The sequence below is a fragment of the Myotis nattereri genome, assembly GCF_964212035.1.
Source record: "Myotis nattereri genome assembly, chromosome: 14".
In the NCBI taxonomy this organism is placed as follows: domain Eukaryota; kingdom Metazoa; phylum Chordata; class Mammalia; order Chiroptera; family Vespertilionidae; genus Myotis; species Myotis nattereri.
In genome coordinates, this window is record NC_138089.1 from 4,586,560 (window position 1) to 4,613,615 (window position 27,056).

The following is a 27,056-nucleotide window of genomic DNA, read 5'->3' on the forward strand; positions in this document are numbered from 1 at the left end:
TTATCTCCGTAAATACTGCTGCCGTGCCAAACCAGTAGCTGATCTCAAAGTCGTTATTGCAATTCACTGAACCCCTCAGATCTCCCTTCGGTCTAAAGTGCTAGGTAGCCCCAAGCCACCCTTCCCAGCGCCTGTCCACTGATTTCTAAAAACCTTGCTCACTGGGTCTCCTTCCTGGGCCCTTGTACCTCAGTTCAGACATTAAGACAGCCCCTGGGTATGCATATTTATTTTTAGGTTTTTTTGTGTGTTTTTTTAATGGACACAATTTAACAGAATAGAGACAACAGTCTCTGCCAGTCATCCAGCTTTGTCAGTTATATTGACAAGCTTGTTGGTCCCTCTACACACGTATTGTAAAAGCCATCAATTATGCTTGTATAAAAGTGCGTCCTTGCCCTAGCCAGTTTTGCTCAGTGGCTAGAACGTAGGCCCCAGGACTGAAAGGTCCCGGGTTCGATTCCGGTCAAGAGCATGTGCCTTAGTTGCAGGCTCGATCCCCGGTCCTGATTAGCAAGTGTGGGAGGCAACCAGCTGATGTGGCATCATGTTTTTCACTCTCCCCAGCCCCCCTCCATTCTCGAAAAAGCAGTGGAAAAAAAAATACCCCAGGGTGAGGAGTAACTAAAAAATGTGTGTGTTTTTTGTATCTAAATTCTACTTCATTAAAATTTATCCTAGACGATGGCCAGGTCAGCACACCTCAGCACTTGTTTGTTACTCTTCCTAGTCCTCGTGTGTGTGTGTGTGTGTGTGTGTGTGTGTGTGTGTATGTGGCAGGAGACCACACGACCATAAGCAAGCAGAGAGTAATTGTAGGGATCCCGCTAGTCTGACATCTGTCTCATTCCTCCTGGCACTTTCTCCTCTGGCTGCAGAACATGATGTCTTTAGGACCTAGCAGTTTCCTGTGAGTAGAAAGCATTGGATGAGTGCCTGCACTCTGAGAAAATGCTCTCATTAGACCAGAGTTCCCGCTGTGGTCCACACCACTCAGCTTCTGTCAGTGGGATAGCATGCTATTAGGATGGGATGTAAGGGTTTATCATTTTGCACGACTGACAAGGTATTATATTCTTTCTCTAGCTGGTCTGCAATGTGTTTGCTGTGGTGGTGGTGGTGGTGCTGGTGGTTTTTTGTGTTTGTTGTTTCTAGTACAGTGCTTAGGACTGCAAAATAGTCTAAGGAACATTTATTTATTCCTAAAAGCTTCTCGATTCTAAGGGCTCAAGGATGGGAGTCATCAAAAGATCTTGACCTGAAGGAAGAGCTCCTGGTGGCAGCTCCAAAAGCTGGGTACCTTGAGCAGCCAGCATGTACCGCTGGCTTCTCACCCAGGGAATAAAATGAATATTTGTGAATTTGTATAGACATCAGTCATTTCCTGAGTAAGTAAGTGGGAAAGAAGAGACATTTACACAGGAATTTCAGTCAATAGATGCCGAGGGAAAGGTTCCCCATTAGGCCAAAACAAACAAAAAAAAAATAGTAATTTTTGCAGAATCTACATCTTGATCCTAATCTCCAAATGTCTCTTCTAAGATATTTATTGAAAAGATAGTAACTTTAAAGTGGAGAAACCTGGTAGACACCACTGTAGCCCAAGATCGTGGTTCATATCGCCCGTAATGAGACATAGAAATATCATGAACCCTTAACTCAGCACCAGGAGGACACACATCTTTGCTGTGGTGTCAAAATGCATCACCTCATTCTTGACCCTAAGAAAGTGTCAGACAGCCCTGACCAGGAGGCTCCGTTGGTTCGAGCGTCCTGTACACCAACCAAAAGGTTATGGGGTTGGATCCTTGCTCAGGGTGCCTACTGGAGGCAACCGATCCATGCTCTCTGTCACATCAATGTCTCTCTATGCCCTGTCCCTTCCTCTCTCTAAAATCAAGAAAACACATCTTCAGGTGAGGTTTTAAAAAAAGAAAACATCAGACAAACCAAAATTGAGGGATGTTTCTACAAAATACCTGTCTAATGTTTTCCAAAGTGTCAAGGCCATTAAAACCAGAGATGGAGGAGCTGCTTAGACGGGAGACACGAGAACGACAGAAGGTGGCGTGGGAGCCTGGGTACAAGGCTGAGACAGCAGGGAGTTCATGGGGAAGCTGGTGTGAGAGTCAGAGTGTGCATTCAGTTAACAGCGTTGTAAGCTAACCCAGGGCTACTTTTCTGGTTTTGATAATTATACTATGCTTATGAGAGGTGAACATTAGAAGCTGGGTGAGGTGGTACAGGAACTCTGTACTATAGGACTAAAATTTCAGAGGTATAAAAGGCATTAGAGACATCTGCTTTATCTTGTGACTTCGTGAATCATACTTTGGGTGAGTCTCTGAAGACAGCTTGCAGCGACTTAGCTTACGAGGAAAAGAAGTCTTTTTCAAGCACGCATTTCAGAGTTGTTTATGGGACACAAGAGGCTCCTGACCTTATTGCGAACTTAGGGTAAGGCATGCACATCGGCTTACTTTGATACCGAAGGTAACTGTGGAATACCAACTGGAAAATCTCTTGTATTAGGACGATGGCAACTCTTTGTATGTATGGACTGTACCGCCTTCCCAGTGTGTCGCAATCCATGGAACTGGGAGCTTGGTGGTAATGTGGCACCCCCCTTGATGCCACAGTGCGTACTCTTGTGACGATGTGGTTTTCTAGGGTGAATGAGCAGATTATTGTGTCACGCTTTGAGAAGTCAGTTGTTCCTACCCATAGATCTTTTTTACTTTGATAGAGAAACAAAAAATTAGTCCTGCTTCCTTGGCCCTGTTAAAAATACAGGCACTGGGAACAGAAGGTCAAAGCCTGCTTTCTTCCACCTGCATGGCAGTGTGTGTCGATGGGATGTGTAAAAGTAGGTTGGATGTTGAGGCAGGAGCAGAGGTGGGGGCACGAAGGGCTTATGTGTAATCTAGTGAAGGAACCGATGAGAAACATCTTTTTTTTGGTTGGCAAATTCAGAGACCTGTCTTCAGGCCACATTTGCTGCAGCTTTTAGTATTGCTGGCTGTTCTCTCCTGGAAACGTGCGTCCTCTCTCTCTTTAATAGTGAACCACTTTGCTTGTTCTCCTCACTGTCATTGGCTTCAGTTCGTTTCCCTTCTCAAGGTTCATTGGGTGGGCAGGGTGGATTAGTGTAAAAAGCATAAACTTGACTTAAACTCTACTTGCTTAGCTTTCTTTTTACTGTGGAATCTTTAGGCTTTGGTTCCTTCGGCAACTTCAAAAAGTTGTGAGAATGTAGAATACTCATCATAGTGCCTCCTTACACGAAGAGGCACTCTATTCATTCCCTGTGAGGTTTCTTACCCCCCCCCCCCCCCCCCCCCCGTTTAAACTGGGAGTTCCTCTCTCGCTGGGGTAGATATTTATATTCATTGAGAGCCTCCCATGTCTTAGGCCAGTGAGCTTGGCGTGTCAGCATTTTGAAAAACCCTAACTTAACTCTGGTGCCGTGTCACATATAGAAATATTTTTGATATTTGCAACCACAGTAAAACAGATTTATATTTTTGATATTTATTTGATATATTTAAATGCCATTTAACAAAGAAAAATCAACCAAAAAAATGAGTTTGCGTGTTACCTCTGACATGCGAGTCATAGGTTCGCCATCACTGTCCTAGGTTTTTTCCTTGGGGGTGGCAGTGTGAAAGATGAGTTATTCAGATTCCCTCAGTTCTGAGGCCCAGAGAGACTGAAGTCTAACAATATCACGCAGCGTGATGCTCCCTGCGGGGGCGCACCGGCTGTCTGCATCACTCTACCGAGGACATACGTTTTTGCAACCAGCATTAACTGAGCTATTCTCAGGAAACAATTATTTTGAAGCAGGTTTTGGGGGAGTGTAGCATAGAATGTAAAGGTCACTGTTGCCTCAGAGATGTTCATAATCTCCAGTAGGAAGAGCCGGGAGCCGGGCGATGTTATAAGATAGACATTAAGTAGTAGAGGCCTGTCAGGGTAGTGTGGGAACCCCACCGATCTGGCCACAAGATGTTATTTGGTAGGAGAAATGGAGAAAGTGCTGGCATGTGAACTGGATTTTAAAGTAGGTGTGGGTTCTGCAGGTGCCATATGCAGAAGGACGTTTCAGAAACTTAGGGAATCAGCAGATGAAAGTGGCCGAGTTATCTTCTGAAAAGCTAAAGCCCTGTGTGGCTTGAGCGAGAACTCAGAAGCAACGTGGGGTGGCAAGTGGAGGAAAGGTGAGCTGGTAAGGAATTTGGACCTGAATTGTAGAGCCCCGTGATACCAAGCTAGAGAGCTAAGACTTACTTCTGTAAGCCATGGGTGTTGGCAGACGTTTCAAGCATAGAAATAAGTTGCACTTTCTTTTTTTGGACCTGTGGTCTCATAGTATCATTTAAGACAGGGGTCCTCAAACTATGGCGCGCGGGCCACATACAAATACAAATATTGTATTTGTTCCCGTTTTGTTTGTTTACTTCAAAATAAGATATGTGCAGCGTGCATAGGAATTTGTTCATAGTTTTTTTTTAAACTATAGTCCGGCCCTCCAACGGTCTGAGGGACAGTGAACTGGCCCCCTGTTTAAAAAGTTTGAGGACCCCTGATGTAAGATAACTAGAGGTAAGGCAAAAAATGAGCAGGCAGGACCTTGTGGAGAAAGGTGTGTCGGTCCTGGACTAAAGGGAAAAGGGTGACGTAGAGGTGAGGTGGTGGGCAGTATTTGGATGTCCTCGCGGCTCCTGAAGAACGAGGAAGAGGAGAGAGAGTATACCAGAGTATTCCCAGGAAGTGCGCGGAACATAGCAGTGGTACATGTTTGCCACTCACCACACTTCCTTGCTAGGAAAGTTCTTTTGAGAAGTTTGCTTAGGTAAGAAAAGTACTCATGGGTAGGGGCTGTGCCGGGGTCCAACCCCAGCAGGTCCAGGGGTTCCCAAAGGCGTAGACGGAGTCGGCGAAGAAGGAAGGACACGGAGACAGTGTTCAATTGATCAGCAGCCTAGCCAGGATCTCCAGCCAAGTTCTGGTCTGGATCTCCAGCCAATTTCTGGTCTGAATCTCCAGAGAGGTTCTGCTTCGATCTCCAGCCAGGTTCTGTGTCCATGTTCTCTTGCTAGGTTCTCCAGGTTCTCCAGCCAGGTTCTGTAGCCATGTTCCCTCGCTAGGTTCTCCAGCCAGGTTCTGTCCAGGTTCTCCAGTCAGGTTCAGTTACCAGGTTCTAGTCAGGTTCTCTTGCCAATTTCTGTAGTCAGGTTCAGTCCAGGATCTTTTGCCATGTTCTCTCGCTAGGTTCTGTCTCTAGGTTCTGAGGCCAGTTTCTGTCCAGGATCTTTTGCCATGTTCTGTCTCTAGGTTCTTCTCTAGGTTCTGTGTCCAGGTTCTGTGCCTCTTGGTTCTGTCTTCTAAGTTCTGTCTCTCGCTGTCTTGTTACATCTGTATTTATACCAGTTGATTCAATCCTATCAATCTCTATTACAAAGGTTAGGGCGTTTCTTATCTCCATTCCAGGGAGTAAAGATTATGTAGCTTAAGCATGATTGTTCATAGTTAAAGTGATTACCTGCCTGGCACTTAGTTAAGGGGTTTTATTCCCTCCCTAACTTCAGGGGAAAATCCCTACCTGGGGAAACAACCTTTCTCTGAGAGGAAACCTTGGTTAAAACACATAGTGCCAAGAAGGTGAGCAAATATTTTAAGAACAGTATGCCATATATATTCTTAAAACATATATGTCCAAGGATGGACCGGCTCCCGGCAGGGCTGCACAGGCTTGTTCATGTAATGTCCTGAATGCCACTTCTTTAGGTCCTTCAGAATTAAAAGGGTACAGACCAAGTTGGTTATCACGATTTCCCCACAAGTGATTTCTTTAGCTAAAGTGGCTTTTAACAGCTGTGGGCAAACTTTGGCCCACGGGCCGGATCCGGCCTGTTTGAAATGAATAAAACTAAAAAAAAAAAAGACCGTACCCTTTTATGTAATGATGTTTACTTTGAATTTATATTAGTTCACACAAACACTCCATCCATGTTTTTGTTGCGGCCCTCCGGTCCAGTTTAAGAACCCATTGTGGCCCTCGAGTCAAAAAGTTTGCCCACCCCTGTGTTAGCAGGACTGATTTTCTAGGCACTGAGATATGGTGATTTGTTAGGATGTTAGATATGACTATTAACAGTAATCTCAAAATCTCTCCTGTTTACTCAAGTTTCTGTTCATACCCAAATAATTCTCATGTTTTCTTATTTCTTAGAAATGTTTAATCCACTTAACAAATATGATCAACATTAATTTAAGATTTACTGTACTGTTTAAATTTATATAGGAATTCCCATCTTCAACCTGTGTCGCATGCTCATCCACTGCCCCAGCAAAACAAAGTCCTATCTATTGAGTTAAAGGAATTCTCAAACTCAGTGCAAGTGTCTCTAGCTGAGAGCTGCTGGGGGTCTCAGAGTCTTCACCTTCATTCTATCTAATTTTTAAATATTTGAAGTAGTAAGACACCCTAAAATTCCCCTTCCCTTCCTGGAAATAAAGAACATGATTAACCTGAAATGCCTGAGGTATAGATGATATTGGCTGTCAGAGTTTGTAATGGTGTAGATATCACCAAAGTAGTCTTCCCTCAAGCCTCTCTCTGGTGATTGGCCCAACTGGTTTTCATGGTCTTATACATAGAGGTTCTCTCTCTACGCATTGTCTTGGGTTCCCCTAGAGTAGGTGCTACACATAGAAATAATATTCTTTAGATCTAAGCAACTGACAGGTTCCTGACAAAATGCGATGCTTAGAAGTACCAGAGGCATCATTTTTCATCAGTGTAAATGGTCTATCTCACAATGAATGAGTCTTTGCAGCACAGGACTTAATATTTAATAAAACTGCAAAAATTTTTTAATCTTTATTATTGAGATTATTACAGATGTCCCTCTTTTTTCCCTTCATTGCTCCCTTTCACCCAGTTCCCACCCTAAGCCTTTGCCATCCTATTGTGTGTGTCCATAGGTAATGCATATCCTGTATAATAAAAGCCCAATATGCAAATTGTTCAACCGGGACTTTGACTGCTCACTATGACGTGCGCTGACCACCAGGGGGCGGCGCAGAACACGGTGGGCGTCAGTGATGCTGGCAGCAGGCGGCAGTGAAGGCACCGCCAACCCCGATGGGCCCCAATGACAGTGGGATGGTGGAACAGGTGAGCGGGCAGCACCAGGCCAAGGTGGGTGCGAGCGGGGGCCCAATTGCCCCTCTGACCGCCCCACAGACAGCAACTGGTGGTGGGGGGCAGGGCCGCCACTGGCTCCCAGGCGTTGAGGGAGCTGGGCAGGGGTGGGGCCTGGCCCTAACGGATCGCCCCGCAGTCATGGTGAGAATGTGGGGTGTCTCCCGAGCTCGCTGTCACCCTCCCTGCTACCCTCTCCTGGGATACTAGGGCTCGCTAAGAAGCCCCTGTGATCAGGTGCCGGGCGCCCGTGAGGAGCCTGCCCCGCACCTGCATGGCTTCTTCTGGGTGAGCCGGGACCACAGGGACTGTAGGGGCCGGTCAGGCTCCCCATGGGTTAGCACAGAAGCCGGTCTGTGAGGCCAGCTGGGAGAAAGCGTGCTGACCGCCCGGCTTCCATTTGGCACCGCTTGGCGGCCCAGAGGCCCACGCTGCGCCCCAGCCCACGGCATTGCTGCGCTCACTGCATCTCCATGTGGGGACTCAAGCGCCATGACTCAGGTGGAGGGGGGTGGTGTGGGTGCCCAGGTGCTGCCCAGGGCCCAGAGGTCAGCTGGGACCTGCCCTTCCATGCCAGATGCTTGCACTTAGATCACTGGCCAGGCCTAGCGGCCGCACCCATTCACAAATTGCGTGCACCGGGCCTCTAGTATGAATATAAGATCTTTGTTTAATCTCTTCCCGCCCCCCATTCCCTCTGAGAATCATCAGTCTGTTCCATTTCTATGCCCCTGAGTCTATTTCATTCACCAGTTTATTCTGTTCATTAGATTTCTTATTTGTTTATTTTGATTTTTAGATTCAGTTGTTGATAGGTATGTATTTGTTGCCATTTTGTGGTTCATATTTTTGATCATTTTCTTTTTCTCTTCCTCTTCTTAAAGAATACCCTTCAGTATTTCACATAATACTGGTTTTGTGGTGATTGAACTCCTTAGCTTTCTCTTGTCTGTGAAGTTCTTTAACTGACCTTCAATTCTAAATAATAGTTGTGCTGGGTAGTATTTCTTGCCACTCCCTCCTGGTCTTCATAATTTCTGGTGAAAAATCAGCTAACAGTTTTATGGGCACTCCATTGGAGGTAACTAACTGCTTTTCTCTTGCTGCTTTTAAGATTCTCTCTTTGTCTTTAACCTTTGGCATTTTAATTATGATGTGTCTCGGTGTGGTCCTCTTTGGGTTCCCCTTGTTTGGGACTCTCTGTGCTTCCTGGATTTGTAAGTCTATTTCTTTCACCAGGTAGGGGAAGTTTTCTGTCATTATTTTGTCAAATAGGTTTTTCAGTATCTTGCTCTCTCTCTTCTTCTGGCACTCCCATAATGCGAATGTTGGTATGCTTAAAGTTGTCCCAGGGGCTCCTTACACTATCTTCATATTTTTGGATTCTTCCTTTTTTTTTTCTTCTCTTCTGTTTGGGTGGTTTTAGCTTCCTCATATTTCAAATCATTGATTTGATTCTCAGAATTCTCTACTGTTGAATCCCTGTATATTATTCCTTATTTCAGTAAGTGTATGCTTAATTTCTGACTGTTCCTTTCCCTTTTTATTTTTTTTGGCAGTTTCTAGAATATTCTTGAGTAACCTTATAACCATGGTTTTGGACTCTATATCCAGTAGTTTGCTTCCTTCCATTTCTTACATTTGTGACATGTTTCTTTGTCTCCGCATTTTGGCTGCTTCCCTGTGTGTGTTTCTATGTATTAGGTAGAGCTGCTAAGTCTCCTTAGTTCAGTGGTTTTCAACCTTCTTAATGCTGTGATTCTTTAATACAGTTTCTCATGTTGGGGTGACCCCCAATTTCATCGTTACAAATCGAACATAATTAAAGCATAGTGATTAATCACAAAAACAACAGCAATTATATATGCGTTTTCCGATGGTCTTAGGCGACCCCTTGTGAAAGGGTTGTTTGACCCCCAAAGGGGTCTTGACCCACAGGTTGAGAACCGCTGCCTTAGTTGATAGAGTGGCCTTGTGTGGTAGGTGTCCTGTAGGGCCCAGTGGATCAGCCTCCCCAGTCACCTGAACTGGGAGCTCTAGGTGCACCCCTTTAGGGGCTGTGAGCACAGTCTTGTTGCAGTTGAGCCTTGATTGCTGTTGGTGTCACTGGAAGGAATTGACCTCCAGGTCAATTGGCTGTGGGGACCAGCTGTGACTACAGTGGGAGAGTCTGGCTTCAGTGGGGCTTTGGTGCTCAGAGTCCGCCCCTTGAGTGTGTTGTTTATGAATGTGTAGAGTTGTAATCTGGTATGATCGGACACTGACCATTGGGTACACTGGCTCTTGGGTCTCCAGGGAGGTGCAAAGTCAGCCACTACCTGGAGCCACCCAGTAGGAGCTACAACAGTGGTTCCCAACCTTGTCTGCACATTAGAATCACCTGGGAATCTTTTAAAAATCCTGATTTCTAGGCCCCATCCTCCGGAAGTTCTGTTTCTTCATTACTAATGTTGTGGCCTCACCCCATAACAAAGAAACAATTTCCGGAGGATGAGGGCCAGAAATCAGGATTTTAAAAAGATTCCCAGGCGATTCTAATGTGCAGCCAAGGTTGAGAACCACTGAGCTACAGAGAGATCTGCAGATTCCCCTTCTTTGTACCGGGTTTGGAAATGTCCAGACGAGGCCCAGCTGTGAAGCAAGGCAGGCTGATGCTGGTGCCGGCCCTGGACCTTTTATTGATAGGTTTGGGGCTTCCTGACCCAGCTGGAGCTTGTTTGAGCGATTTTACCCTGAGCCAGGACAGTCCATTCATATGCAAAAGCCGCTGCGCACAGCTTGGGTGGGACTGTAAATTGGATGAGGCGGGGTCTTAGGGAATCACCAGGTGGAGCAAAACAGAAATGGCTGCCAGTCATCCCTGAGACCTCTTCGTATGTGTCTGTGTCCCCCAGAACCTCGCCTTGGTGCTGGAGCTCATAGGAAGTGGGGCCTTGTAAGTTCAGTTTGTGGTGCCGGTCATTTTAGGAGGAGCAGCTGGGTCTCCAGCAGCCTGTGTGTCACTCGGCCCCAATCCACACTGGTTTTTACAGTCCGTCGTTCTTATTGCCTGTAGAGACTTCTTGTCCCAGCTCTGGGACCCTGGGCTGGTGATCTGGTGTGGGACTGGGACCCCTTGCTCCTCCGGGCGCCTCCACAGAGAGGGTCTCCCTCCCGATTAAAAAGCAGCACACATGGGTGCCGGACCAGGCGTTCTGCGCCTCTGCACCTCCCATCAGTCTCAGTGCCCTTCCTTCTTTACCTCTCTAGTTGTAGGACTTCCACTCAGCCAGCTTCCCAGCGGTTCTGGATGGTGGAGGTTCTGTGTTTTAGTTGTAATTTTTATGTGGTTGGGAGGCGGCAAGTACAGGCATTTACTTACCTACACTGCCATCTTCCAAACTACTGCAAAATTTTTGAGAAGCGTGATCATACAACTTAATATGTGTTTAAAAAACACACTCACAATCTCAGTATATTCAGAGTTCTTAGGATTCTTCTCCTAAATCCTACCCTCTTCTAACCTTACCAGTTAAGAGTGATGAACACCTTACAGGTGTTTCTGATAGATACCTTTGATAAATTTTTGAAGTGCTATTTTTTCTGGGATGCCTTCACACTTTCGTGAATATTTCGAATCTATTGTATAGATTAATGGTTCTCTCTCGGGAGTAATTTTCCCACCCAGGGAACATGTGGTAATGTTTGGAGAGATTCTTGTCAAAACTAGGGGTTGGTTGGGCTACTGTCTTCTAGTGGGTAGAAGCCAGGGCTGCCACTAAACACCCTACCGTGCGTAAGCACAGCCCCCATAGCAAAGACTATGAGGTCCGACACAGCAGCAGCACTGTGGGTGAGAAACCCTAAATTAGACATCTTCTGAAGTGGTGACAGGCTTTCCGAAAGCTTTGATCACCAGTGATTGAGGAGGCCCATTAGAACATGACTTGACCATGAAGGAGGCTGTTGGTTAGAACTGTCATTTTCTAGTCTGCATGTTTCTATTGGAAGGAGTAGAATTGAAGGGATTCTTTCAAGAGTCGAGCTCCTTAAATTTTACTGGTGAGGAAACCAAGACCTGAAGAGAGCAATTGATTTATTAGTCCTTGGATTTCTTTGAATTACCTCATAGCTTTTTATTCTTTGAAGAATTACTAATTCTTTTGTGTGTTTTGCAAGTGCCCAGTTTTTGTGACATGAGCTGTAATTTCAAAATGGTTAAATGCATTTTAAATGGAATTTTGACAACTATGAAGTAATTTGTAGAGCATATTGGATTGCTTTAGTGTAGTGTTACTTGGAGAAAGAACTGATTCATCATCAAGTTTATTTGAAGATATGGTTTGCTTAGAGATTTGTAGTTTCTGTGATTCCTCTTAAATCATTGACATGACTTAAAAGGTAATTTTGTATATCTTTTGAGGGGGAGGACGAGGTCATATCAAAGTCACTAAACTGACACTATAGTTCTAGTTTGTAGAATGTGTGTCATGATGCTTATTTCTGACTTGCAAAAAAAGGACTAAATGAGTTACTAACAGCATAAACTGCAAGTTTGCCTGGTGTGCCTTAAGAACAAATGGTATCTTCAGTTGTCTTTATTAAATATTGAATACAAGTGTCCGAGCTACAGGAAGGGTAGGAATGGTTTACTCTAGTCTCTCCCGGTGAGAAAACACCAGTTTTGGAGAGCATGTAACTCATCTGAGATCACCAAGTTCGATCCAGAAGAAATACAGGAAGTAGAGGAGAGAGCGTAGAGGGGAGAGCTCAGGCACCACCTGTGAAGTCCTATGGCCCGGCTTGTGTGCAGGCTGCACCCCATAAACACAAGGGGCCTTCACCAGAGGTCCAGGCCGCTGACGTCTGTGGTGTCACGTCTTATCAGCTCCATGGGAATGAGCACATAGCCACACCATGCGAGCATAAGCAGCACCTGTCTCAGCACGCACTAGGTCCCCGGAAAAGTCTCTCTAAAGAATGTGAACCGGAAGCCAGAATGCCAAAGGGGAGACGACAGAAGGCATGTGGCATCTCTGCTTCTTCACCCCAGCAGGGTTTGAGGAGCACGGGAGGTGGCCCAGAGAGAGTAGACATTGGAGGCCGCCATGAGCTTTCCTGCTCAGAGACATGGCCGGTGAAGAAAGGTGTGTCTCCACTAGCCCTGCTTGCAGTGCCGTCGCTGCTGTGACACTCACACTGGCTCAGGTTGCCAGTGACCTTGCACTGCTGCTCAGACCCAGTCCTCAGCAGAGGTCTGGCCTTGCTCTGAGGGTTTGGCCCGCGTTGTATATTCTTTTTCAGTGGGCTTGCTTCTGGGGAAATGCTGTGTGAGATCCAAAGGGCACCTTTATTATGGGATATTTACTTAAACTATTTGAATGACCACAATAAAATTATTTTAGGCACCACAGGGGAGAGGGAGCCAGATCTATAGTCTGGTTAAAATACCTTAAGCCCACTTCTTGAAAGTTGTTTGGGTGTTTAGTGAGCTTAAAATTTTTATTTTCAGCCCTGTCTAGTAATGTCTTAGAATTATTATAGAAAACAAAACTATTATGGAAATAGTTGTGGCCTTGTAGCCTCCCCCGCTCCTGCTCCCACCCCCAAGGGTTTTGAGGACCCCTAGGAGGCTAACACTTATCTGTTGTTGCCAGGTTGGCTTATGAAATAGATGTTTTGTTTTTAAGAATCTAAGCTACTTGTAGCTCCTTTGACTGATGTATGTTCCTGAGTTGCAGAAAAGTCCTACCGCCCACACTTAGTAGTGCTCAGTTATATGTCAACTAAGTGTGCTTTCAGGACATGAGATCTGAATATCCAAAATGATCATTGTGAATCTAGAGTAGGACATTTCTGATTCTGCTGTCTGTTACGTTAAGAATGATATGTTCTGTTGGAACCAGTTGTCCCTAACCAAGTTGTATGTGGGGAGTGGGCGTGTGGTGCCATGTATATTGTACAGTTGAAGTCTGGTGGCCTCCTAAAGGCATCCTGTTTTAAAAGGAATATCTGCAAAACCCAAATTCTGCCTGAAACATGCAGGAAAAGCGGGGTAAGTCAGTGAGCGTGCTTAGTGCTGTTGTTGCTGCTGCACAGCCTGGCTGACTGTGAGGGCTCCACCTCTAGAGCCAGGGGCCGGGAGGGAGGGCCGCGGCCGGGAGGGAGGGCCGCCATAGCTTCTGCTTGTGCAGCTTCCCACTGAGCCCAGCACTGAGGCCGGTGGGCGGTGCCTCCACCACTGGAGTAGTACTGCTTTGAAATGTATAGATTACTTTTAAGGGAATTATTTTGTTGAATATCTACATGCTGTATATGCATACATTATGGCAACAACTAAGTGAACTTGACCTTATTTAATCGACTTAAGCACTGTTAAATTAGGTGTGTCCACATTTTGAGTAATTTATCTGTGTTAGCTAGGTCTGGATAAAAGTCCAAAGGCTGTCATACTCAAAGTCCATACCTGCCTAGCATGTGAAGGTGACAGAAGGAAGGATAGGTGGAGAAAGGGGACAGCTTGTCTTCTCCCCCCCACTAATTTTATTTTTCCCCCGTCACCATTTATCTCCCCCTGTACCCTCTCTCCATCCCCCTCTTCACCCCACAACCACCACACTGTTTTCATGTCCATAAGTTTTTTTTAATTGAGTAATTTGTAGTCAGTTTGAGGGGAAATAACTAGTTTTCTGATACAGAGCAGCAGTTCTCCTGAGTGAAGGCTATGTACTGATGGGAAGAATAACCTAGAAGACAAACTGAAGACCCTTTCATATCACCCACTGGCTCATTCTAGAAGATGAGCCAGAGGAGTTGAGAAATTTCATGAAGACAAGTGCTTACATGAGAGGGTAAAGAACTATTTAGGAGAGAAAAAACCAAAAAGACAAGATGATTTGGGGAGCAGAGGGAAATTAGTAATGCCATGCCATGTGTGATCCAGCACAGCGACAGTGAGCCTCTGAGTCATCCTTGTTTGATGATGTTGGCTTCATGGCCTGACACTATGGCAAGAGCAGCTCTGGCCATGAGCACTCATCTTCCCAGAGCAAGGCCCGCCAGGGCTGAGCCATGTAGACAGGGGCCTCCACCAGCCAGCTGAATGGCACCACTGTCACTGGGTCTACCCCAGGGGTGGGCAAACTTTTTGACTCGAGGGCCACAATGGGTTCTTAAACTGGACCGGAGGGCTAGAACAAAAGCATGGATGGAGTGTTTGTGTGAACTAATATAAATTCAAAGTAAACATCATTACATAAAAGGGTACGGTCTTTTTTCTTTTTAGTTTTATTCATTTCAAACGGGCCGAATCCGGCCCACGGCTGGTCTAACCCCTAGTACGAGGTCTTCTTTCCTGCGTCAGGGAAGACTTAGGCTGGTGTTGTGGATTCATCTCCCCATAGCTGAACAGATGAATATGTGTCCAATGTTCTCAAGATCATCAGTCCTTTAAAATGACTGCAGATGCCCAGCCGGTGGGGCTCAGTGGTTGAGCATCGACCTATGAAACAGGAGATCATAGATCGATTCCTGGTCAGGGCACATGCCCAGGTTGCGGACTGGATCCCCAGTAGGAGACTGCAGGAGGCAGGCGATCAATGATTCTTTCTCATCATTGATATTTCTGTCTCTCTCTCACTCCCCCTTTCTCTCTAAAACCAATAAGAAAATAATTAAAAAATAAAATGACCGAAAAGAAAGCACTTATCTGGAAACTTCCTGGGAATTTGCTTATAAACCAAATTATCTACCATATTTTCTCATGTGTTATTCTTCATCGGGATCACATTGGTGATTCTTTGTAATACTGAACTATAACACCACAACAAATATGAAAAAGGTACAGAAAACTTTAAGGTATTAAAATCTTTTATTTAAAAGAACCATTCAGCCTAGCATGGTGTAGGTGAAAGGATATCAGACTAATAGTCTAGAAATTCTGATTCTCTCTGGTCTGGTTGTTACCCTCTCTTTTTTAGTGGCTAACTTATCTTTTAGAATTGCTGAGGCTAAAGCGGGGCATTAGTCATTTAACAAAAAATACAGTTGGAGGGGAAAGAGCCCTAAAAGTAGCCTACTTACTTTAAATCTGTCCTATGCATTTCTAGATTTTTAAAATGTCTTCTATCACCCATTAAGGTCTCAGTGTGTGTGTTGGATTTACTTTTACATTTAAAGCACTTTTTACTTTTCAGGTGCAGATGACATACAATACTATATTAGTTTCCGGTGTACACACTAGTGATTGACCTTACATAATTTACCAAGTGGTCATCCGATAAATCTCGAATCCATTCGACATAAGGTCTCATGGTTGCTAATGTTGGAGTTAGAACTCTTTTGGGTTCTACTCACAGCATTTCTCCTCTTCTCTTCCCCATTATCTTTGATATTTCCCAAAATTGAATGAATTGGGAGCTGGGTAAAATAAACAGAAAACAAGTAGTTCCTGTTGGCCTCTTCAGTATTAGTCATCAAGGCCAGGAGCATTCTGTTCAGTGGAAGGTATTGTTGGGAAAGACAAACCCTCCATGTTTAACACTTACATTGCCTTAGAGATAATGCAGGCTTTACCCAATTTAAAAGTGGATTGTAGTCTACAAATGTATTTGCAGTTTGGTTGTTTACAATTTGGAATGCATTATTATATGCAGATTAGTTCAAAGATCAGATTTATTAACCTCATTGTGGTTTAACAGGTGCTTTTGCAAAGAAAAATTTTGTTTCATTTATAAAGCATTTTTACACATTTGGCCTACCCAGTTTCCTGAGGTTGAATTTACTGTTATTCCTATCTTATTTTTAGACTGTTTTAGTGAGTGTTACTGAATCACGGCCATGCACAGAATACTTTGCTTTTTTTCCCAGCTGGTACTTTATGTTTTGGGATATCAGTAATGCAAAAATTCATCCCTGTCCCAGCCGGCCCAATGCACATGTTTAGAAAGATCTGTTGAGTGTAGGGATAGGAAAATGGGTCACGTGGAGAGGCTTGTGCTTACAGTACCATGGGGTGATGTCATAAAGAATCAGGGCTCCTGATTGAGTGAGCTTAGTAGAAAGGCATCCACAGAGTCGTTAAACTCTTGAAGTTGTTCATTCCTCAACAAACAGATGGCCAGGGCAAAGGAGGGGGTTGGGGCCTTGTAGAGGCCATGTCCAAAGAACTCCAGGGCAGTGGAAGCTAACCTGAAGATGTCACCCGAGGATCATTTTCCCACTGATTCTTAGAGAGAGTGGGAGGGAGGGAGAGAGACAGAGGGAGATACAGTGATGTGAGACACATTGATTGATTGCCTCCCGCACGTAACCCGAGGACCAGGGCATGGAATCGAACCTGTGACCCTTCAGTCCATGGGCTGATGCTCTATCCACTGAGCCAAATCAGCTAGGGCCATTTGAATACCTTTTATAACCCCCTCCTTCTTGATGGATGAATTGTCTGATTTTAGAGCCTTTGGTGATTTTAAATGAAAAGTGCAGCACCAGATGGAATTCTGTAAGTTGGCAAAAGGCACAGATGATAAATTAGGAAGAGTTGACCATAGGCAAAGCTAGGATTTGTTAGAGATGCCTCTTGCTCTTGATTGCCTGAACCACAGGACATGTCTGCCTTGTTGCTTGTGGTCACTGAGGTATGGAGAAGCACATTGAGAAACGAGTGGCAAGATCTCAGGTCCCCCAGTGCTCAAGAGTAAAGAAGGAAAAGGTATACGGTAGACTTGTCTCTTTAAAAAAGTAGGGTTTTGCCTATGTTCCCCAACGGCACGGTACACATACCAAAACAACCCTGAAAGGGATATTGTTTTGTGATCTCGTTCATGTATGCTCGAACTCTGAAATTTTGCCTTTTCAAATTGATGTCTCCAGGTAAAGATTTACTTCATTTTTTATTGAATAGACTTTTCTGAAATATTAGCTGTTTGAATGCAAATAAATAGACATTTTTCTGATGATGTCTGTTTATTGCAGTTTCATAACAGATTTTCATTTGTAAACTCTATTGAAGTAAAAACAAATCTTATAAAATAATTTTAAGAAGCCACATTTTTCCGTAAAAAATGGTCTTATTTTTTAATTACAGTTGACATACAATATTATATTAATTTCAGGTGTATAGCATAGCAATGAAGACATTTATATAACTTATATAGTGATCCACCCCAGTAAGTCTAGTATCCACCTGACACCGTACATAATTATTACAATACTAGATGCCCGGTGCACGAAATTTGTGCACTCGGGGGGGGGGGCGGGGGGGGGGGTTGTCCCTCAGCCCAGCATGCACCCTCTCGCAGTCTGGGAGCCCTCGGGGGATGTCCAACTGCTGGCTTAGGCCCATGGGTAGTGGGCCTAAGCCGTCGGTAGGACATCCTTCGCGCTGCCATGGAGGCAGGAGATGCTCCTGCCACCGCTGCTGCGCTCACTGGCCTTAAGCCCGGCTTCTGGCCGAACAGCGCTCCCCTTGTGGGAGCGCACTGACCACCAAGGGGCAGCTCCTTTGTTGTCTGCCGCCTGGTGGTCAGTGTGTGTCATAGCAACCAGTCATTCTGCCATTGGGACGAAACCAGCTCTCTGACATCCCCTGAGGTGTCCCCGATTGCGAGAGGGTGCAGGCCAGGTCGAGGGACCCTACTGGGGCAGGATCGGGGCCAGGGAGGAACGTGGGAGGTTGACCAGCCAGGGAGGGCCTGTGGGAGGACTCTAGGGCCTGTCTGGCCCATCTTGCTCAGTTCAATCGTCCAGACCACAGCAGCAAGCTAACCTACCAGTGGAAGCATTTGCCGCCCCCCCCCCCCCCCCCCCCCCCGTGGTCAGTGCACGTCATAGCAAGCAGTTGACTGACCTTAGCATATCATTAGTATATTACGCTTTGATCAGTTAAATGGCCAACTGAATGACCGGACACTTAGCATATCAGGCTTTTATTATATAGGACTAGAGGCCTGGTGCACAAAAATTTGTGCACTCGGGGGAAAGGGAGCCCTTCAGCCCAGCCTGTGCCCTCTTGCAGTCTGGGACCCCTCAGGGGATGACCACCTGCTGGCTTAGGCCCACTCCCTGGGGGGATTGGGCCTAAGCTAGCAATCAGACATCCCTCTGGCAGCCCGGCAGCCCTCGGGGGATGTCCAATTGCCAGCAGGGAGCAGGCCTAAACTGCAGTCGGACATCCTTAGCGCTGCTGAGGAGGCAGGAGAGGCTCCCACCATCACCGCTATACTGGCAGCCATCAGTCTGGCTTGTGGCTGAGCAGAGCTCCTCCCATGTGAGAGCGCCCTGACCACCAGAGGGCAGCTCCTGCATTGAGCGTCTGCCCCCTGGTGGTCAGTGTGTGTCATAGTGACCAGTCATTCCCAGTCTTTTTGCTGTTAGGGTCAGTTTGCATATTACCCTTTTACTATATAGGTTAGAGGCCTGGTGCACGGGTGGGGGCCGGCTGGTTTGCCCTGAAGGGTGTTCCGGATCAGGGTGAGGGTCCCGCTTGGGTGCCTGGCCAGCCTGGATGAGGGGATGATGGCTGTTTGCAGCTGGTCACACCCCTTCAGGTTGGGGGTCCCCACTGGGGTGCCTGGCCAGTCTGGGTGAGGGCCATTTTCAGGCTGGCGGGTGACTGAAGCTCCCAACCTCTTCTTTTTTTCTTTTTTTTTTTATTCTGGGATTTATTTACCTTCTATGGCTGTCACTGGGACTGAGAGCCGGCTTTAGCTCTGAGGCTCAGCTGCTGAAAGCAGGTATCTGGGTTTGTTTGGCTTCTATAATTGAAACACTGTTGCAGCTCCAGCTCTGAGGCCCGGCTGGCTGAAAGCAGGTTTCTGGGGTTTGTTTAGCTTCTATAATTGCAACATTGTTTCTTAAAGTGCAGCTCAGAGGCCGGCAGCGGCAGGCGGGGAACCTTGGCTTCCTCCGCCACTGGAGCAAGCAAGCGTCATGTTCGCTTCAGCTGCCTGGCTGCCGGTGCCATCTTGGTTGGCAGTTAATTTGCATATCACTCTGATTAGCCAGTGGGAAGCGTGTCAGAGGTACAGTTAATTACCATGTTTGTCTATTATTAGATAGGATTATTGACTATATTCCCTGTGCTGTACTTTACATCCCTGTGATTGTTCTGTAACTTCTTACTTCCTTCACCTTTTTCACACATCCTCCCAACCCCCCTTCAATCTAGGAACTGTCAAAATGTTTTCTGTGTCTGTGAGTCTGTTTCTGTTCTGCTTGTCTGCTTATTTTGTTTAAAGATATATAGTTTTGAAGAAGAAGATACAAAAAACTCGTTTAGTGCCAAACTTACTCATACAGGAAACCAGGCCCCCTGTTGATAGCATTTCTGGTCAAATAGGGCTTTTTATTTGTTTGGTGGTAGTGATGGAGGCTTAAGCACCAACAGCTGTAAGCCATGTGCTGTCATCTAGTGTTTCCCACTATATGGTGGCGGCTGTTAATTGCTCACTGAAGGTTTGTGAGTCGGGAAACGGGTCATTATGGAGACCCGCATCAAGCATTGACTTTCCTACAACAGGTTGAAAGTTCCACCCATCCAATGAGCTGTTGGCAGTTTGTTGTGTGACTCGGGGAAGACTTCATTGAGCAGCTAAACTGTGGGAAGGACTCTTTGTCAGGGTCAGCAGTGTTCACTGTCTGATCAGGGTTCATTCCTTACAGACAGGGGGAGACATTCTTGCCAGCTTCTCCTGCCCTTTTCCCTTCTCTGAAGGACACCCCAGTGGTCTCTTCTTGCCAGAGTAAAGCTGGTGAGACGAGTGAGGACAGTGGGACTCTCGGGAGGTGTCTAAACCATAGCCTGGGGTTGACCTGGGCTTTTCATCCCTAGTAGCTTCTGCTGGAGCTGCGCCCACCCCCTCCCACCCCCCCCCCCCCCCACACACACACACACACACACCTAAAAACAAGTCTGGGCTCTTCCAAAGTAGAGAGACTCATTTGCAGTTCCTTCATAAGAGGAACCCATGGGAAGTCCAGATGGATTTGGGTTAAAAAATCCCAGCTCAGCCACTTAACTAACCCTTAGCTATGTTTCTGTCTTCATTTTAAAAGTGGAAATAGCTCTAACCGGTTTGGGTCAGTGGATAGAACGTTGGCCTACGGACTGAAGGGTCCCAGGTTTGATTCCGGTTAAAGGCATGTACCTTGGTTGCGGGCACATCCCCAGGAGGGGCTGTGCAAGAGGCAGCTGATCGATGTTTCTCTCTCATCAATGTTTCAAACTCTCTATTCCTCTCCTTTCCTCTCTGTAAAAAATAAATAAAATAAATATTTTTTTAAAAAGTGGAAATAGAATTCCTCCTCTAGAGGATGTTGTGCTAAATCCAGCTGTATGGTGTGCCTGTCTGGGCTGCCTGTGGACCACTCTGCCTCTTGGACTTGAGGTGCAGCTTGTAATGTCTGCCCTGGAAACTAGCTGGCTTTGGGCCTCGCAGGAGTGAAGTGTGTGTAGCTCTGTTCCTGGAGATTGGCCCTTTCCATTCTGTCACACATAGTCAGAACACATTAGCCTAGAAACCCAGAGGGGACAGATGGCAAGCGCTGCCAGAGCAGTTGGGATACGTAGCGCCTTCACTGCAAGAGCAAAAGGTTTTGTGGGAGGTCTCTCACTAGTTTCCCTTACCTTCCCCTTGAAAGGGGCTGTGCTGCCTTTTGAGCCAATAAGTGTTAGTGTGCTTTGTTCAGAAGCACTGTGGGCCTTTTCCAAACAAGTCAGGTGTATTTTCCTACCTCACCCATATCCCTAGGCCCTGGGAGAATTAACTTGAAATAGCAGCTGTAATATCTATATATATAAAAGTCTAAGGGACCGGATGACCAGCCGGTAGCTATGAGCACGCACTGACCACCAGGGGGCAGCCGCTCAACACAGGAGCTGACAGGCGACAGCATCTCTGCAGAGTGCCCTCTCGAACTCCGGAACCCTTCCAGAGTTGGACTGCCAGTTTTGGTCCAATCCCCACAGGTCAGGTTGAGGGACCCCACCTGCTGGAGGGACCCTGCTCACTCCACAGACACCCTTCGAGCCCCAGCACCGCCCCAGGTGAGGCCGGCTGGGGAGGGACTGTGGAAGGCTGGCTCCAGGGCACGTTTGGCCCATCTCTCCCAGTTCCGCTCCACCCGACCACCTTCTAATTAATTTCCTTTCAATATGCATGAATCTGTGCACCGGGCCTTTAGTATATATAAAAGGCTAAGGGACCGTCCGTTAGGTATGACACGCACTGACCACCAGGGGGCAGACACTCAGCGCAGGAGCTGCCGAGCTGCAGTGACTTGGCAGTGGTGGTTCTTGGATGACGCACCCAGAACCAGAGAGGAGGGAGCCCGATTCCTCACAGGGCTGTGCGAATTCGCCTTTGACCGTGGGTTATGTTGTTGCTGGAGCACTGTTGGCCCGAATCTGGTTTACTGCTGAGCTGCGGTGACTGCAGATGCCCCTCGAGCTGCGGCTCTGCCCCAGGTGTGGCTGACCCGGGAGATTGGCTCCAGGATGTGTCCAGCCCGTCTTGCCCAGTCCTGCCCTGCCAGCCACTTTCTAATTAATTTCCTTTCAATGTGTACGAATCTGTGCACTGGACCACTAGTTTCTTGATAGCAGGCAGATCCCAGATAGCCTTGGCTCCTCCTCATTTGTGAAATTTTGTTTGGCTGACCATTAGCGGAGAGAGGCACTTGACCATTCGACCCCTCATTTTCTTAGGCGCACGGGAGAGCGTGCGCACGCTGGGCACACGTGCTGCCTGCTGAGAAGTGGAGCTCATCTCACCGCCTGCACATGTACATTTGCACTGCCGATCCTGGATTGTGGTACTGGGCTGAAGAATTCTGAGGGTGTGTTTGCCGACGCGTAGAGGATTGCCCTTGGCAGAGACATGGCAATGGGCAGCTCCCCTAGTGTCCAGGATGCCCCTAGCCGAGTGGACTGCTGGGTAGGGGATGGCCCTTCTGGATAAGCTGGCCGGGCAGCTGAGCGTCCATACAGCACACTGCACTGAGGCCATTCAGGCTGCGTGTGAGAGGCAGTGTCCCTTTCTCTATGCTCATCACCAGCTGCTCTGCCTGCTGCCCACCAACCAGCGCCATTTCCAGTGCCCATGGTTTCTGAATCTCCTCTCTGCTTTTTCATTTCCATATTCCGCGACATCTCCTCTAATATCCCCTTCCTGTCTCAGGAAACGTGTCCCCCCATCTTCCCCAGTTCTTCTTGAGTGGTGCTTTCTCTCCTGCCCCTGGATTAACTCCCAACTCGGTGCACAACACAGCGTGTCTCCCTTTCCTATAGAAATCTCCAGCCTGCTCACCCTTCTAGGAGGTTGTCCAAGAAGGCTCCCATTGGCTCTGAATTACCCCCGGTGGTCCCCGGTGCCCTGGTCTCTGCGCGCATGGGGCCTGCTCTGAAAGTCGCAGTGACTTCCTGTGTCACCAGAGTTTGGCGCCTCTCCTCAGTCCTCATTCTGCTTCGTTTTTCTCTGCAATGTTGTTTGTTCTTTCTTTACCCCGTAGATAATGTTAGTAACAAAGATGATTAGGATGCAGTTTTGCCATTGAGGAGTATACAGTTGATTGGCAGTTACAGTGCCCAGTGGTAGTGACATCATAGATGGGGCAGGCGTCCTGGAGTGGACTGGTGCCCAGGTGTCCTCTTTTCCCTGGAGTAAAGCACACATACTGGCGAGTGGGAATTCTCCCTCAAGGTGTAGTTTTTCTTAGTTTTAATGGATTGGTCACAGTGTTAGCACTGGCTGAGTCTGGTTAGTGTGGATGGCTCACGGACGGACATGCTTGGGGATCCCTGTAGACGGCGAGCTGTTGTGTTCCCAGCTAGCATCTGTGAGATGCATGACCTTCTTTATGAGGGTGCCCGTAGTCACCTTCTCCTCGAAGGAAGAGAGGCTCAGAATGGCTACTGCTGCTTGGTTAGAGCCCGAGAAAGAGGCAGCTACTGCTGGGGAGGGGGGCGTGGCTGGGCGTGTTTGGGGGCCAGGCTTAGAGTGAGTCCCTCCCTTCCTTTCTAGGGACACTCCCACATGTGTTTGAAGCCCTTGCCACGTGCATGCGGCCGTTTGTTATCAGGGGTGAGGTGTACCTGACGGGCTTCCATGGGGCGGCAGCCGACCGTGGCCTGTGCTGCCGGAGCCCAGGGAACTGGCTCCGAGCGTGCCACTTTGTTGGCATGTTTCTGGCAAAGGCACACGCCACTGAGCGCTCAAAGCAGACTCTGCCTAGCGCAGGGTGGCCATGGATCCAGCAACTCTCGTTGTTTTCTTTTTTTTACGTTTGCTTTTCTTTTGTCCAGGCCTCCATCCTGTAGGGTCTGAGGACATGGTTAATTGTGGCAGCTAGTCGTTTCACCTCATGAACGGATCCATTTTATGTTTGCTTCCCTGCCTTGTTCTCAGAGAGTTTATTACGCGGTACATGTCCGTCTAGGTCAGCGGTTCTCAACCTGTGGGTCGAACGACCCTTTCACAGGGGTCACCTAAGACCATCGGAAAACACATCTATAATTACATACTGTTTTGTGATGAATCACTATGCTTTAATTATGTTCAATTTGTAACAATGAAATTGGGGGTCACCACAACATGAGGAACTGTATTAAAGGGTCGCGGCATTAGGAAGGTTGAGAACCACTGGTCTGGGTGGACTGTCTTTGACGATGAGTACTGTACAGGCTTTCCGCTCTGCCTTCCCACGTGGGCCTGCATGGTCGTGCAGAGTGAGAAGTGTTTGACACCACTTACAATTGGCAAACAATGGTGTGTGCTGAGAGCCAGCATCAGCTGGAGGTTGGTGAGGACATGATGGTTGCTATCACAATGAATGTATCATCATCTCAGGATTTTTTATACTGACTTTCAGTCTTCACCCCCTTTATTGCTCTGTGTTGTCTGTTGTCCGTGCCAATCACAGAGCTGCAGGGAGCAGACCACATCGGAATCATTGCATTGAGGAGAAATGTCATACTTGTAATTTTATCCTCTTTTTGAGGGATTACCAGTGTCCACCTAATGAAATGAGATGACCCTCTGCAGTGGGAGTGTTTGTGAGCTGACAGGCATATAATCTTGGCAGCTCAAAAGCAGTGGTGGTCTGAGCACTCTCGGAACAAAGCAGTGCCCTTTATGGCCGAGAGACAGTGCACTGCTGTGTGAGCACCTGCACCTGTCCTTACGGTAGACGTACAAGAAGTGAATGTGAGAAGGAAAAAGGTCTTACGGACTCCTCCATGCCACATGGAGATAGGAATGTAGAAATAGCACCATGTAATGGAGCTTTGAGATGCCAGATACTAGTAATAAAGTACCTGAGGAATTAGGAGACCAAAATAAAACCTGATATTTATAAAACAAATAACGGTGTGTCTTTCCTTGAATGTTTTAGAAAACCTCGAATCAATTCTCAGCTGGTGGCACAGCAGGTGGCACAGCAGTATGCCACCCCACCACCCCCGAAGAAGGAGAAGAAGGAGAAAGTTGAAAAGCAAGACAAAGAGAAACCCGAGAAAGATAAGGAAATTAGTCCCAGTGTCACCAAGAAAAACACCAACAAGAAAACAAAGTAAGTTCCGGGTAACTCAGCTTGCGTGTTACTTTGCAGGTGAAGCAAAGCTGTCTTTAATACCTCTTTTGGCGCCCCGCCCCTTTAGACCAAAGTCCGATATTCTGAAAGACCCTCCGAGTGAAGCAAACAGCATACAGTCCGCGAATGCGACAACCAAGACCAGCGAGTCGAATCACACCTCAAGGTACTGACACAGACTGCAAAGGTCAAGTGCTGCTCTGGTGGACTGAGTCCTCAAGAACCAGATGGTTTTGTGCCTGTGGGTTTATAGGCTGAGGGTAGGGTGGAGAACTAGGTCTGAGACTGAGCTGCGTGAGTGCGTGCGTGTGTGCGTGGGTGTGCAATACTTTACACCACTGTGGCCAAATGGGACAGATGCGTTGATGATCACTTTGGAGTGGCCCGAAGCTTTGCTGACAGGCAGTGGTTTCTGTTACTGCTGAGGTTAAGCTGCAGGTGTTGTGGTAGCTGTGGTATGTGGGGGTGTCCTGGATCTCTGTGTGGATGATGTCTGCCAGACCGCGCCTAACCCAGAGCTTATGTAACTGGCTGTTCCCTGTGGTGTTGCTTTCAGGCCCCGACTGAAAAATGTGGACAGGAGCACTGCACAGCAGCTGGCAGTGACTGTGGGCAACGTCACCGTCATAATCACAGACTTTAAGGAAAAGACGCGCTCCTCCTCCACCTCCTCCTCCACAGTGACCTCCAGTGCAGGGTCCGAACAGCAGCACCAGAGCAGCTCGGGGTCGGAGAGCACAGACAAGGGCTCTTCCCGCTCCTCCACTCCGAAGGGCGACCTGTCCGCAGTGAACGACGAGTCTTTCTGAAATTGCACATGGAATTGTGAAAACTATGGATCAGGGTCTGAAATTCAGATCTCCACCTGCCCATGCTGCTGCACCTGGAGAGCCTTCTGTGGACATCGACCTGTGGGTGATGCTGCCAGGATCATTTCTGCTTGCCATGGGCATTTGGCCACCGAGGAATTTCGCACCCTGACGATTACTCTTGACACTTTTATGTATTCCATTGTTTTATATGATTTTCCTAACAATCATTTATAATTGGATGTGCTCCTGAATCTACTTTTTATATAAAAAAAAAAATCTGCTGTGCACAATTTTCCATGTACATTACAACTGGTTTTTGTTTTTGTTTTGTTGGGGGTGGGGTGGGAGGGGGAGGGAACTTTTATTTATTGTGTTCACAAGCTCCATCCTCTCAGCATATCCTAAGTTTATTTCTTTCTTCCAGTTATACTATGTACTATCAGTTTTGATATAACTATATATAAATATAAAATTATATATAAAGGGTTATTTGAAACCAATCCATGGCAACGCTGGTGCTTGATACACTGTGAAGTGAGTACAACCTTGAACAGTTACAGACCCGGGACAGTCCCTTCTACGGAAGTGCAGACATTGCATTAGAATCGGTCTTACACGAGGTGTTTTCCCGCCCACGGGCAGCTTGGCTCTCTCATCTGTCTAAAGAGCACTGGGTGATAGGGAAACAGAGGTTTTTAAACAATGTGATCTCCCATTTCAGGACTGCTCCAGAGCCGGCACCTGCAGCGGAAGCGCTGACCCCAGGTTCCGGCCTGGAGGCTCTGTCCATCAGCAGCACCCAGCGCGCTCCCCGGCCAAGGGCTGTGCGCACCGCGGTAGTGTGCACAGTGCTCTCCTCACATGGCGCTCGCTCGTGAAAACACGGGGTTCCATACGCGACTCCACCCCTTCCCAGGCCTCTGCTCGGGGCTGAGGTCAGTCTATAAATTGTCGCTTAGCTTTAGGATTAAAACGGACTCAACTGCATTTTTGGTCGATACAAGAAGCAAATCCATGACACCACGCGCACAGGGCATTGCCCTGGTGGTTTTGTCATTGAAATTGGTTTGCCTCCTGCCCTCCTGTCCCTTATGCCACCAATTCAGTTGTGGGAATTGTTTTTCTTTCTTAAAACTCCACTCCTTTCTTGTCCTGATGAACAAAGGTGGTCAGCTGCAGGCCTCGCCTCCCTGCTGGGAAGGGCACTTCTGGGAGCCTGCCGTCTCCTTCCTGGGCCTGACGATAACGCGAGTAAACTCTGTTGTAAAGTTTCTTTTCACCCATTTTTACTATCTCAGTGGAAGCGGGGAGACAAAAACAAAGACCACTAAGGTTTCTACCCACTGGCATTTTAAAATGCTTTGTTTTGCCTCATTTGGATTAGGGTCTCTTCTGTGTAACTCCCACCACTCATGTCCAGGTTCCCAGACTTCAGAGTCACTGTGGGGACTTGATGTCACCTTCCTTTA

The 27,056-nt window shown here is 47.1% G+C and overlaps 1 protein-coding gene across 1 annotated transcript in view; it reads left to right on the top strand.

Moving 5' to 3' along the window:
- RYBP (RING1 and YY1 binding protein) overlaps positions 1-25,824 on the top strand; it is an 87,649-nt gene extending 61,825 nt beyond the window's left edge. Inside the window, exons 3-5 of the mRNA XM_081105757.1 lie at positions 24,578-24,754; positions 24,843-24,941; positions 25,332-25,824. Of these exons, the coding sequence (XP_080961883.1) occupies positions 24,578-24,754; positions 24,843-24,941; positions 25,332-25,584 (529 nt within the window). The 3' untranslated portion in view covers positions 25,585-25,824. The remainder of the gene's footprint in view (positions 1-24,577; positions 24,755-24,842; positions 24,942-25,331) is intronic.
- The last annotated feature ends 1,232 nt before the right edge of the window (positions 25,825-27,056 follow it).